The sequence below is a fragment of the Rhopilema esculentum genome, chromosome 11 (assembly GCF_057945365.1).
Source record: "Rhopilema esculentum isolate cy_ngs chromosome 11, ASM5794536v1, whole genome shotgun sequence".
NCBI classification, from domain to species: Eukaryota; Metazoa; Cnidaria; class Scyphozoa; order Rhizostomeae; family Rhizostomatidae; genus Rhopilema; species Rhopilema esculentum.
The window spans coordinates 10,445,156-10,456,680 of NC_142825.1; the positions used below are offsets into that span (position 1 = coordinate 10,445,156).

Below are 11,525 nucleotides of genomic sequence, written 5' to 3' on the forward strand. Positions count from 1 at the left end.
AATATGTACTTGTATGCAAATGCATTTCCAGATTGGAATTTGCATCAGTTTTAATGGAAATTTTAATCGAGACACACTTAATGCCTATTTTTTAAAGTTTCATTTATGTTATGGCAATAGAACTAGTTACATTTGTTGCTAGAACAACCATGCAACTTTTGTGCTGCCTTTGTTTTGAATATGTCGATCTATCGACGAATCTTTAATCATTCAAAACAATGTGGTGTATTCGTCCTGAAATGTTGCGTGAGCAGTGTTGACATTTGCTGTAACCCCTGTGATTCATCGCGCGCATGGCAAGTACATTTTTCCCCTATGCTAATTCCAAGAACTGTATACTAATGAGAACGAGGCTTAGTTGTGGATGTTGTTTTGAAACAACTGGAAATAGGCCGACCGACCTCAAAACATAGCCGGCTGCTGATCACAGTAATACAGCGCAGTTAGGAGTGTAAGTTAAATTATATATGTTGCATGGTACATAGCCTCCAAACCAATGACTGTTTCAGTTTTTTCACAGTAAAATCAATTAGGCTGTTACCTAGTAGAGGCTAGAGACCTGTATACAGAAGGAGAATTTGTGTGTGAAAAATTCCTAAACAACTGTATACTAAATAGCCAGTATCGCATTACGTTTTAGGGTGCTTTGCTAACAATTGTTTTTAATGCCAATTACACGTTCTACATGAATCCTAATGTTAGAACTAGAGTTCTCAACTTCATATCAGTAGGTAGTTGACTTCTTACCTGCAGGCAGAAAGGTGCGTGTTATCAGTTCTGCATTTCATAGAGATGCAAAGTTGTCATGGAGTGTAAAACCTCTATATACAAGCAGTTGATCTCCTGGCAAAAAATGCTTGCAAGATATAAAATCAGATGATGTATTATTTCTACATCTGACGCTCTTTCTCCCCATGCTTTGCTAAGGTATGTGACACTTCCTGTTGGAAGGCATGCAATTAGAAATTTCACTGTTGTGGACTTTTTATAGCTTGAGTAGCATTATGTTATTGCTTTGTGTTGCTTGGGTATTCAATTTTGATTTCAAAGCAGTCATTGATGCATGTTAGCCTTGGGTATCTTGATTTGAATATTGCTGGTAGTGTTCTAAATATGAATTCCCTGTCTGGCCCATGAATCAAAAACCAACCTTGGCATAGAGTCAATCAATGCATCTTGCAAATACTGTCAGGTATGTTGACCTTGTTATTCCAAATAAATGAGCGATCAGATCAACTGATAAATTTTGACGCAACTTTTACAGGGTTTGGAAGATTTGATGTTCTGATGTTAGTTTATCAAGGCTTTTAGTTCTTTTGTTTGTTATTAAAACTTTAGATAATTCAAGAGTACCCTTAATGTTGACCAACTCAGTCAACTCAGCTTGCACCTGGAATCATCTCCTTCAACAGATGAGATACTGAGATTCTTCTCTAGTTTTGATTTCAGGTTTTCTTTGTTGTCATTTGGCACGGCTATTTCAGAAAGGATACCTCCTGTGGCATTTTCTTTGACTTGGATTTTTTGTCCCTGAAATTGCATATTTTCTATTTTCCCATCCTTGCACCCTCTGAAATCTGTCAAGCTTTGTTTTGGAAGCTAATCTTGTGTCTTTGTCAGGGAATACGGAGGGTGCATAGTCTGGATGATCAAGATCATTTGACTTCCTCCCTGCAAAATACATGTGAAAATGTAGGTTTCAAAACTATTTTAGGCAATTGGTCATAATAACTAAATCAAATGGTAAATAGAAAGTAGAAAAATCAAAACAATGAGTAATAATCTAATCTTACCTTGTTTGAAATGTTGCGAGCAAATCTAATGGTAATCTGATTTAGGAAACCACAACTTTCCATCATTGTCCCCTTGCTGATTGCTTGAAGCCATAACATTCTTCTCTATGGCTCAGTAGCTTTGCTTGGAATTAGAAAAAAGCTTAATGCTGGATTTTTCTTGTTAATACTGTGACAAAATGTTAAGCAACAGCTTTTAGGCATTTTCCTGTAAGCACACCTTCCTCTTTTCCTTTCTTTGTTTTCCCTTTGCACGGAAGCAAGGCAGCATTGCCAAGGGGTCGAAGAAAACCCAAAAGAAGCTATACATGAACCATATGAAATCAATCAGTAAGTCATTCTCATTTTTGCCTCAAATTCACAATTCTCAGTCGATATAAGCTGCGTACCCCCCGTTTCCTTAACAGACCTATTGGGGCAAAACTATCTGTTGATGACCCTGATGAAACTAAATGAAGATAATTTATTCTCACCTGAAAAGAGTTCTTATTTTGATTGAACATTAGAATATGATTTTAAAGATAATCTAACTAGGGTTATTAATAGTTGCAAAATCATATTATTAACTGTTACAATCTAGATGCGAGGAAGATAAAAAATGGCCATTGAATGACACAAAACAGGAGAGTTCAAAATGACAGCAATGGTAAGGCTGATAGATAGAGAAGAAACAGCATCAGCTATTAGAAGGATACAGGATTTAGTTATAACATCTATGGGGCCTAATGGAAGGTAAAGTATTTATCTGGTTATTGTCCTGACCGGATTGTGCAGGACTTTTGTATGAGATCTTGGGTATACCAAAAGCACTCTAACAAAGTACTTGAACCCTAATATTTGAAGCTATCTGTATCATTCAGATCAAAGAGGTTTTTCTGAGGTTTAAAAGTTATGTGCAACCATTGTTTTGATCTTCTTACCAAAAGTTTCAAAATGGAAACTTTATTGGGTGTCCTGGAAGGCTTGAAATCTTGAGATCTACAAGAGCTATATTATACAAAAATTTGTATGACTTGTTTGTCAGCCTTTGTGAAAACAGAGTCTTATGAATGTTGTGAGTGAAATTCAGTCTTATTCTCTAGGTTTAAGGTTCTACAAACAAAAGCTGGAGGATATGCAATGACAACAACAACTTCCTCAAAATTATTTGATTTCTACAGCTCTTCAAATGCTGCCACACAGATTCTTTTATCTGGTATTAAGTCTCATTTGCATGTCTTCCAAAATGGTGGTTTGTTTTTAGCATCATTATGTACAAGGTAAGTGTTTATTTACTAAAAATGCTTTGTGGAATTATGTCTTTGTTTGCATATGTTATTTGTTATGATCTGCATGTATGGAACCAATTCAATCTTCATTTCTACAAAATTTGCTTGTGGTTCTTCACTGGCCTTCACCTGTGTTATTTTACTGGATTGACAAGATGACTTGGATAAGTGTTAATGTTAGAGTTAATGTAAGACTATATTGAGAAAATATATCTTTGTGTATATAAATTTATCAAAGGCTTCCTTTAAAGGTTAGCAAAATGTTATCAAATTTTGCTAGTTTTTTGTTTTATTGCTGAAATCAATTTTTATTTTTGGATGTGCGCTAGTAAGAAAAGCAACCTCCTTATAAAATGAATAAAAAATTATTTGCTAAATTCGAGAAAGAACCTTTTGTAAACCCTATTTTAAATTTTAAGGAAAATAAACTAAGATCTATTGCTTCTAAAGTCTTTTTCTAGGACATTTTGGAAGCCAGCTTCCTCAAAATTTGTGTGTTTTGGCAAACAACTTTGTATTGGATAAGATAAAAGATTGGATTGTAAAACAGGAAGTTGTTCACAAGTTGGATCTTGGGAAGCTGAATGATATGATGATGGTTGTTAGGTCTATTCTGATGTCAAAACCAGTGTGTCAGCTATCAGAAAAGGAGGCTAATCACATATCTTTAAATATTTTGACGGTGAGAGATTAAGACAGGGTTTATTTTAATATGCAGAAATAACCAATTTGTGCAGTGATAAATTGTTATTGTGCAGTGATAAACAGCGATGAAGCTTAAATTAAGAGATTTGGCATTGAAGAAGCAAACATTTTTTATTAGAACAATTTAAACAAGACACAATGAATGAAAAATCAACAATTATTTAAGTACTCTCTTATTGAATAAGGTTTTCCTTTATACAGTATCAAAAGTGCATATCTGTTAACAGTAGAAGACTACAGGCAGGTTTTTGTATAAAAAATTAGAAGTGAAGTCTATTTGCAAAGTGTAAATGGATGGGATAAGCAAATAACTGAAGTCAGATAACTTAAGAAGAACTGTTTTGAAACAATTTGTTTGTGACATATGAGAGGTAAAAAGATTGAATATAAGGTCTTTCCTCTGGGATTTTGAATTGAAGTGATAATACTTAAACGCTCTGCCTCATGGAATTCAACAACATTTTTCATGAATTTCAATTGTTAATCAATTGAATTTATCAGAAAATTGAATTTTGCATAATCGAGTTTATTATCGTAAGTAATACTTCTTTTAATTGTCAATTTAATTTTTTCTCCTTGTCTTTAAACATATATATGCTGTCATGTTATCATATTCAAATGAAATGTTTAGAGAATGTTTATTTCAATTCGTAGGCTTTTTTCAAGTCCACCAATGCAAATGGCAGAAAATTTAATGATGGTGGGATAAGTCTTATTCTGAATGAAGGACCTTCAGTAATGGATTCAGTTGTTATTCCTGGTATAGTTATTAGACTACCACCTATGGATGCAGTTGGTGAGAGATTGCTTTCATCCTTAGATGGCTTAGTAAAGACAGCTGTTTTTGGAACATCATTGGCTGGAGATCAATCAAGTAATTTTAAAATATTTTAATTAAAGATTGTTGTAAAATATTTTAATGATTGATATTTTAATTGATTTTTTGCTCCAATAAGAAAAGACCCTCATTTGTGATAATTAATAATTTAGAGATATGAAATTTAATAGAACGCTCTTTGACACACAATCACCCAGGTTATATGTTAAGAAAAATGACTGGTGTGTTAGCGTTTCTCATCAATCCTTTCAAGAAAGGGCTCTAGGTTGTTGGCTGGTTACCTTTGCAATGGGGTATTCTTGGCCAAATTACATGGTCTGGTTCTTCTTTACTTACGTTATCGTCCAATTGATACACAAAAAGATGATCTTCCCCGTTTTCAACAAAGGTGGGCGTGTTTAATCTCTAAAGCTAAATGAACAGCTTTTTACGTTGTGTTTTTGACACGTTTCTTGAAAATGTTTGTTTCACTGTCTCGCGTGATTCCAGAATGTCCGGTTTGAATGGAAATAAACTATTCTCTTGCCCCTTGGAGGGCCTTCGAACGAATATCGAGGCCAGGATGAAACTGAAAAGGCATTTTTATGTGAAGACAGAGATTCGAAAGGTTTTCTGTTTCCTTCAATGGACTTGTTAACAGTTTCCTTTCATCAATTTGTGTACCCTTTAGACAAAAATGCACTTAGAAGTGCCATGTATTTTTCGCCTTCGAGGCCGGAAAAAGCAATAATTTCAAAATGTTGCTTCTGTCATTCGAATATGGCTTTTTCTAGTTATTGACGAGACGATTCTGATGACAAAGGAAAATGAATCCTTCGTTGATGACGTCACCTATGATCAATTGCTTAGTCTTGGTGGTTCGATTGTAGCAAATGGTGTGCGTCTTCTTTTTTGCCAGAAAGTTGTTCACCCATCTTTGAGGAGATATCTCGAAAATAAGGTGGGTTTTTCTTACTATTTTTTCTGTGTGTCTTAGTGCCAATTCTTTTAGAGAACAATTTTGCTAGATCGACATCCTGACGTATGTATCTTTACTGTGTCAAAATTAAAACCACATTAAATTAAGATTTTAGTGCCTTTATCAGCTCAAACTGAACGACCTTTGTTTAATGATAACACCCTCATGTACAAATTCAAATTCTGGCGTTCTATTTGACTGGTATTTTATTGAGACTACTCAAAACTAATATTGCGCATATTTTCAAAGCTCATTCTTTATCGTAGAAATACCTAATTTTGTATTTTATTTGGACCTGTGAATAGACAAGGCATTGCCAATTAAGTCACGAGAATTCCCTTACTTCTCTTTTAAAGCTATGACTAAAATATTTGTTTAATATGTATCGTTTCAGGGTGTTATAGTCATTGAAAGACTGGGTTATCAAGCTACTAAGACCCTTTGTAATTTTGCTCAGATGAACCCCGTGGAAGGCCAATTCGACCAAATATCAGAGTCAAATATTGTTAACATGCAGGAAATTGACGTTAAACAGTACTTCGGTAAAAGGTATTCTTATTTGAAATGCAGTTAACGCACAATACCTCAAATATTCATTGGAAACCATAATCAATCCGAATTATTGAAAGTTCAAATGGTCACAAGTTGGTCACATAGGGGTGATGATGAAAATGATTTTTAAAGCTTATTATAAGACAGTGCGATGAAGTTGTATTTTAACCCAAGCTGTTATCGATAAACTTGTCGATAAGAATCAGAACCAGCTGAAAGGAAAGGAAGCCTGTCTGATTGGCTTAGTTTTGACCAATCAGTGCCCTCTAACAACTGACCGGCTTTGTTTTGACCAATCAATGACCAGTTTGCTTTGCTTAATGTGACCAATAAACGTCAAATTAATTTTGATTGGTGTGTTTCTGACCAATCGTTGTCCGCCAGTCTCTGACCAGATGCTCTAACTGGTTCTGGTTTTCAACTAGCATTTGATTGGTTTTGTTTTGACCAATCACTTCCTAGAAACATCTGCTTTACCTTCTTTTGACCAATCTTTTCCTACTGACATCTACAATGTTTTGGCTGGCTTTGCTTTGGTCAGCTACCGTATAACAACAAACATATGATTTGGTTTGTTTGGCCTGACTATATTCCCCGATGTGACTGAAAACGAATGGTAAATATGTACGCTGTCCTCGTTTAGTCATCATCTGCTTCACACTCTTACCGATCTTGAACAAAGAGTTTAGTGCAATATGCTTTGAAAATAATCACGTGCCATCCTATTACATGCTAGTTGTTTTCGTGTATTTTGATTGCGTGGACGACCATTTCGGTGCATCCGTCTATCAACTATACTTATCACTGTTACCCTGATGAAGTCCTGTATGCCGGGGCAAAGGTTTAGCTACCTGTGATTTATTTGTATTTGTTGCCCTTTGTTCTCACCCCCCGCAGTGTTTCTCATTTTCTACATTTTATCGATATTTTGCCTGTATTCCACTGAAGTCTGTCGAACAGATTGGTACCGTGACCTTTTCATTATTTACATACATATCATGGTTTACTGTGATCAACTTGAAGCATTACGTGGAAGGAGAAAGCTTATCATAAAGCAAATTATAAGAATCAAAATTACCATTGTATTCGTTGCTGGAGAAACAATTCTGCTATGAAGCAAAGTTTTTATTAAAAGATGACATCTTAACAATACAATAACTGACCATATAATCCTATGCAACAGGACTATGTATGTTTAAAATAAATTTTTGTTCTGAGGAGTGTCAATATAAAGTGCCTTGTTCACATGCATCTATTATTTACTGACTACTGCCAACAATTTTGGTAGAGGAAGTGAGCATTAGCTTTGACTGGGTACAGACAGACATGGCACGTATCCCCAATTTTCCACTCTGATTGTCTGTAACAGCTTAAAAGAACAGTGTATAAAGCCATTTGATGTCATAAAGCCATAAAGTCTTATTAAAATTTATTGAAATTTTAACAGCTTATCAAAATAGTAGCATTATGTACCTAAAGTGGTGTCTCCGTCAATATACTGATTTATCCATCATTTTTTGCACCTTCAGGTACATCATAGTTCGCCCGGGTGGTGAAAACGTGGTTCATACCATGATGCTGTGTGGCAGAGATGAAAACAGTCTTGAAGAATTAAAGACTACGATTCATTCAGTAGAAAAATCATTATTCCACCTTATTGATGATCCAAGAGTGTTGTGTGGAGGAGGGTGTTTTGAAGCGCAAGTAGCTTCCTTTGTATGTGATTTGGTTGGAAAGGGGTTTACACGTGAGGAGAAAATGAAGTACAAACTTCTAGAGAAGTTGGATCAAGGTATTTGCATCTACATTTTTATCCTGTATGATCCTTAATATTTGAATGAATTTGTTAGGCAAGCCGATTCTGCAGCCTTGTTTGTTGATTCTTTCTAATGATAATTACTTTCCTTTGTTAAATGCTTATATAATGAACATAAGGAGGCCATGGTGAGTCCAGAGCAAATTTGATGGAGCAGTACTAGTAACAGTATTAGAAAGTGTACACTGTATGCAACAATTTCTGACCCTAACTACTGACGGAAGGTGCTCTATTAACGCTCTAACAAAGGTTTCAAGACAACTTTGTCGACCGAATGATATAAAGTCTGGAATGAATGAAGGTCTCTAATTGAAGGGTCTCTCCTGCTCGGTAAATTTACTGGTTCAACTTAAATCTTTGATCCTTCTTGGCGTAGCGTCCTATAACGTATATTCAACTGTTTAGTTTTTGGCCTGTGCTGTAGGCAGGTATCTCTGATTCGAGACATGCTTAAAATATTTTCCACATTTTTTTCTAGAAAACTGGAAACAAGCCCTTTATAGCATCGCAAAGTCCTTTGAACGTGTTGCCAACTCCATTCACAAAATAAACGGAGACTGTTATACCGATTCTATTTTCGGCCATCTTTGGTGCTTTCCAGCAAGTACAGAACCAAGTTCTGTAGTTGACGAGGATTACTGCTGTTGTTGTGGCTCTGTCAACTATTGTTCAGAACTGAAATTCGAAAGCTTGAATTTTGACAGGAGGTTTCCTAGCGCAGGTAACGAACATGGGAAAGATGTAAAGACTGATCATCTTGCTACCTGTTTCCCCCAAATCGTCGACTCGTTGTTTCTGCGAAAAGAATGCATCGCTTCAGCTTTCGAACTTTGCAATATTATCCTTCGAGTTGGTATTACTTTGGAACAGCAATAAAATTGTTGCAAAACCTGTCTGGATGACAAATGACAAAATTAATGAGTCATTGGTGCTTAATTGGCCCCTGGAAACGACACTTTTCACCAGGTCTCCACCAGGTCCCTTGACTAAAGGAGAATCGTATATTGAAAAATGATCATTTCATGACTGGAGTTTGCTTCGCATTCAATTGAAATGTAGACTGATAAGCAGCTCAATTTGTATCATCAGAGGCGGAAGTTCATTTGTCAGGTTGGAAGGGGGTGTAGTGCTATCAAAACAAGCAATTTGCCGACAAATGAAAAAATTTACCGACAAAAGCGCTGATTTGCTGATTTACCAAAAGTTGGGGGTTCTTGCCCCGCACTTTCCGCCACTATGCAACATTGTGATATTTATTCCTGGCTTAGTCCTTTGCGCGCAGTTATCTGCTCGTACGTTCTGTTTACTTTAAGGCCTTATTCAACGAAGTATAACACGCGAAATTTAACGGTCCAATAATTCGTTTGTAGAGTAGATGTTCGCAATTGGCCAGACATTGCGTGCTCAACGTAAATTCCAAGTTATGTTTTCTGTTGAATTGAAATTTGAAGACCAAATGAAGTAATGAACATTTTGAATCATCGTTTTAATTAACATTTTACGATTGTTCTCATCTCATAGCAGTTACTCAATGGAATTCTTGACAAAATCGACCTATAACAGTCTTGTCAGTTTTTACCTATAACAGTCAAATCTGTTATCTTCCAAGATGTCGAAACGAATTAAACTGGTTCTGCTTCTGGACACATAAAGCAGTTGCAGGGAATGTGTAGCGCCTTAACTTCTTCAGTTTTTTCGAATCCGGATTTCTTCTATTTATCATTTCATGATTTCACCACTTTAAATACTTTTTCAAAATTCAATTGCGTGGTAGGCAATTTTAACGTACAGAACAACAGACATGGTATTTTGTTCATATATTGACAATCGAGTAGACCGTTTATATGGAATGAACATTACACTTAATATTGGAAGAGTGGGTGTGGGTATGCAACACACCCTGTAAATAATAAGTAAGGGACTTTTTAGTAAATCACGAGCAGGGCAGGGGTACAATGAGAATGACTAGTGAGAACAAATTTATAGTTTAGAAAGTAAGATATAACAATGGCAGCTTACAGCAACCATATACTTGCGAAAGAGGCTGTGAATAATTTGCCTAATTAAAATGTTTAGCAAATGAATTATGCAATCAATTGACAGAAAAAGAATTATGACTACCTACCTTTAACTGTTGTTTATCTTTATCCATTTAAATGAATACATATCGACTCTTAGGCCACTGTGTTTTATGAAGCCAGACTATAAAGAGAATAACAAGGTATGATACCCATTGCGTTAGAGTAAATCAATTGATCAACAGTTGCCTGGTGGTTGACGTGTTTGACCAGTGACAGCTTAAAACAGTCATTTCTACACACTACAGCGTGTACAACACACACACTACAGTTGTCTAGATGATATCAGAGACACTCTACAACTCTGATCGGCTGATAACGTATATGCATTGCTGCATCATGAAACAGCGTGTTCAAGTATATGTCATGAAATAGCTTAACAAACAAAATAAAACCCATCTGAAAACTTGACAAACTTCAAACTTTTGATGAAGGTTTGATGAAGGCCCAAAATGTTAATGCAACACCTGCAGTTGTTTTAATTTTATTCATTGATATTTTCCGTTTACATTTGAATTCATTCGATTTATTCTAGCTAACTTTGTATATGTTCTTAGCTATGTCAATATTGAATCAAAATAAATAAACAACAATGATATCAAGTCAAAACTTGAGATATTGTGAAGCTCAGCAAAGATAAGAGAAACAGTAGTCAGAAATAGAAATTTTGCTACAATCATTGCCAAACGAGTTGAAATACTAACGTAAGCTTTCAAGGCCAATTTCAGCGACCCGCTGCTTTTGCATCAACTATTGGCCAATCAGAATGCGTTTAAGTTGTTTCCTGCTTATTTATTGGTCTTTTGTTGATTGACAGAAAGGCTCAAACGATTGCTTCAAAAGGTTTACTCCAAATTTACGTAGTAACTTAAGCAGTACATTTTTTACATTATGGCATTTGCCTAAGCTATAGAATAGTTTTGCAAGAAGGGAAGCGAAAGTATTAGTATTTGGGAAAAGAAATGAGAATACAAAAACACGACTTAAGCTGGTGGGTATTCCAAATAACTTTAGCAGGCGGCGTACGTTTTAATTTTGAGGAGGCTTGCGATGCAACAGTTTTAACTACAGAACAATAGCGATGGCAGGGTTGGCTCATCCACGTTGTCATCAAATGGGACTATGAAATCCCCTTTGAGCACAATAGTTAGCGATGGCCCTGTCCCTTGCCCGGAAGGGCAATATACTCAACTCCAAAATTCTTTCTTATTATTATGGTAGATTTTCATTTATTCTTATTTTTCTAAACGTCTACACTCTTTTTTTATAAGAACCAGTAAATTTAAGTTCAGACTGACTGTTCTTAATTTTTTCGAAAATCTGACGCTGGATTGTTCTTAATTTGTTCCTAAATTAAGAGGGTATAATCAGTGCTATTGCTAGCTTTTTCGCTCTAAGGAGGTGTTCAGGCCTCATTTGCCAACAAAGTGAGTGAGACAGTTTGTTGACAAATTTGAATATTCACCGAAAAAGCACCCACACATCGCTAAAAATCCTCGATTTTGAGAAAAAACGTT

At 35.6% G+C, this 11,525-nt stretch overlaps 1 protein-coding gene across 3 annotated transcripts; it reads left to right on the forward strand.

The window, feature by feature from the left end:
• Positions 1 to 348: 348 nt before the first annotated feature.
• Positions 349 to 11,200, forward strand: LOC135693974 (molecular chaperone MKKS). 3 transcript variants are annotated; one of them, XM_065212586.2, is made up of 9 exons: positions 349 to 451; positions 2,374 to 2,525; positions 2,876 to 3,052; positions 3,512 to 3,743; positions 4,421 to 4,640; positions 5,378 to 5,544; positions 5,957 to 6,111; positions 7,644 to 7,906; positions 8,409 to 11,200. In XM_065212586.2, the coding sequence occupies exons 2-9, from the start codon at positions 2,428 to 2,430 to the stop codon at positions 8,804 to 8,806; spliced, it is 1,710 nt and encodes a 569-aa protein (XP_065068658.2). In that variant the 5' UTR covers positions 349 to 451; positions 2,374 to 2,427; the 3' UTR covers positions 8,807 to 11,200. The 3 variants fall into 3 exon arrangements, with proteins under 3 accessions (XP_065068658.2, XP_088967734.1, XP_065068657.2); XM_089111608.1 differs by having other exon boundaries at positions 363 to 2,123; XM_065212585.2 differs by having other exon boundaries at positions 363 to 2,525.
• Positions 11,201 to 11,525: the final 325 nt, after the last annotated feature.

What these genes read in the sequence shown, in the direction of transcription:
- LOC135693974 (XM_065212586.2), top strand. Translation starts at nt 2,428, where the DNA reads ATGACAGCAATGGTAAGGCTGATAGATAGAGAAGAAACAGCATCAGCT. An exon ending in TATCTTTAAATATTTTGACG is followed by an intron (nt 3,744 to 4,420) that starts GTGAGAGATTAA and finishes TTCAATTCGTAG; the next exon opens with GCTTTTTTCAAGTCCACCAA. An exon ending in GGAGATATCTCGAAAATAAG is followed by an intron (nt 5,545 to 5,956) that starts GTGGGTTTTTCT and finishes GTATCGTTTCAG; the next exon opens with GGTGTTATAGTCATTGAAAG.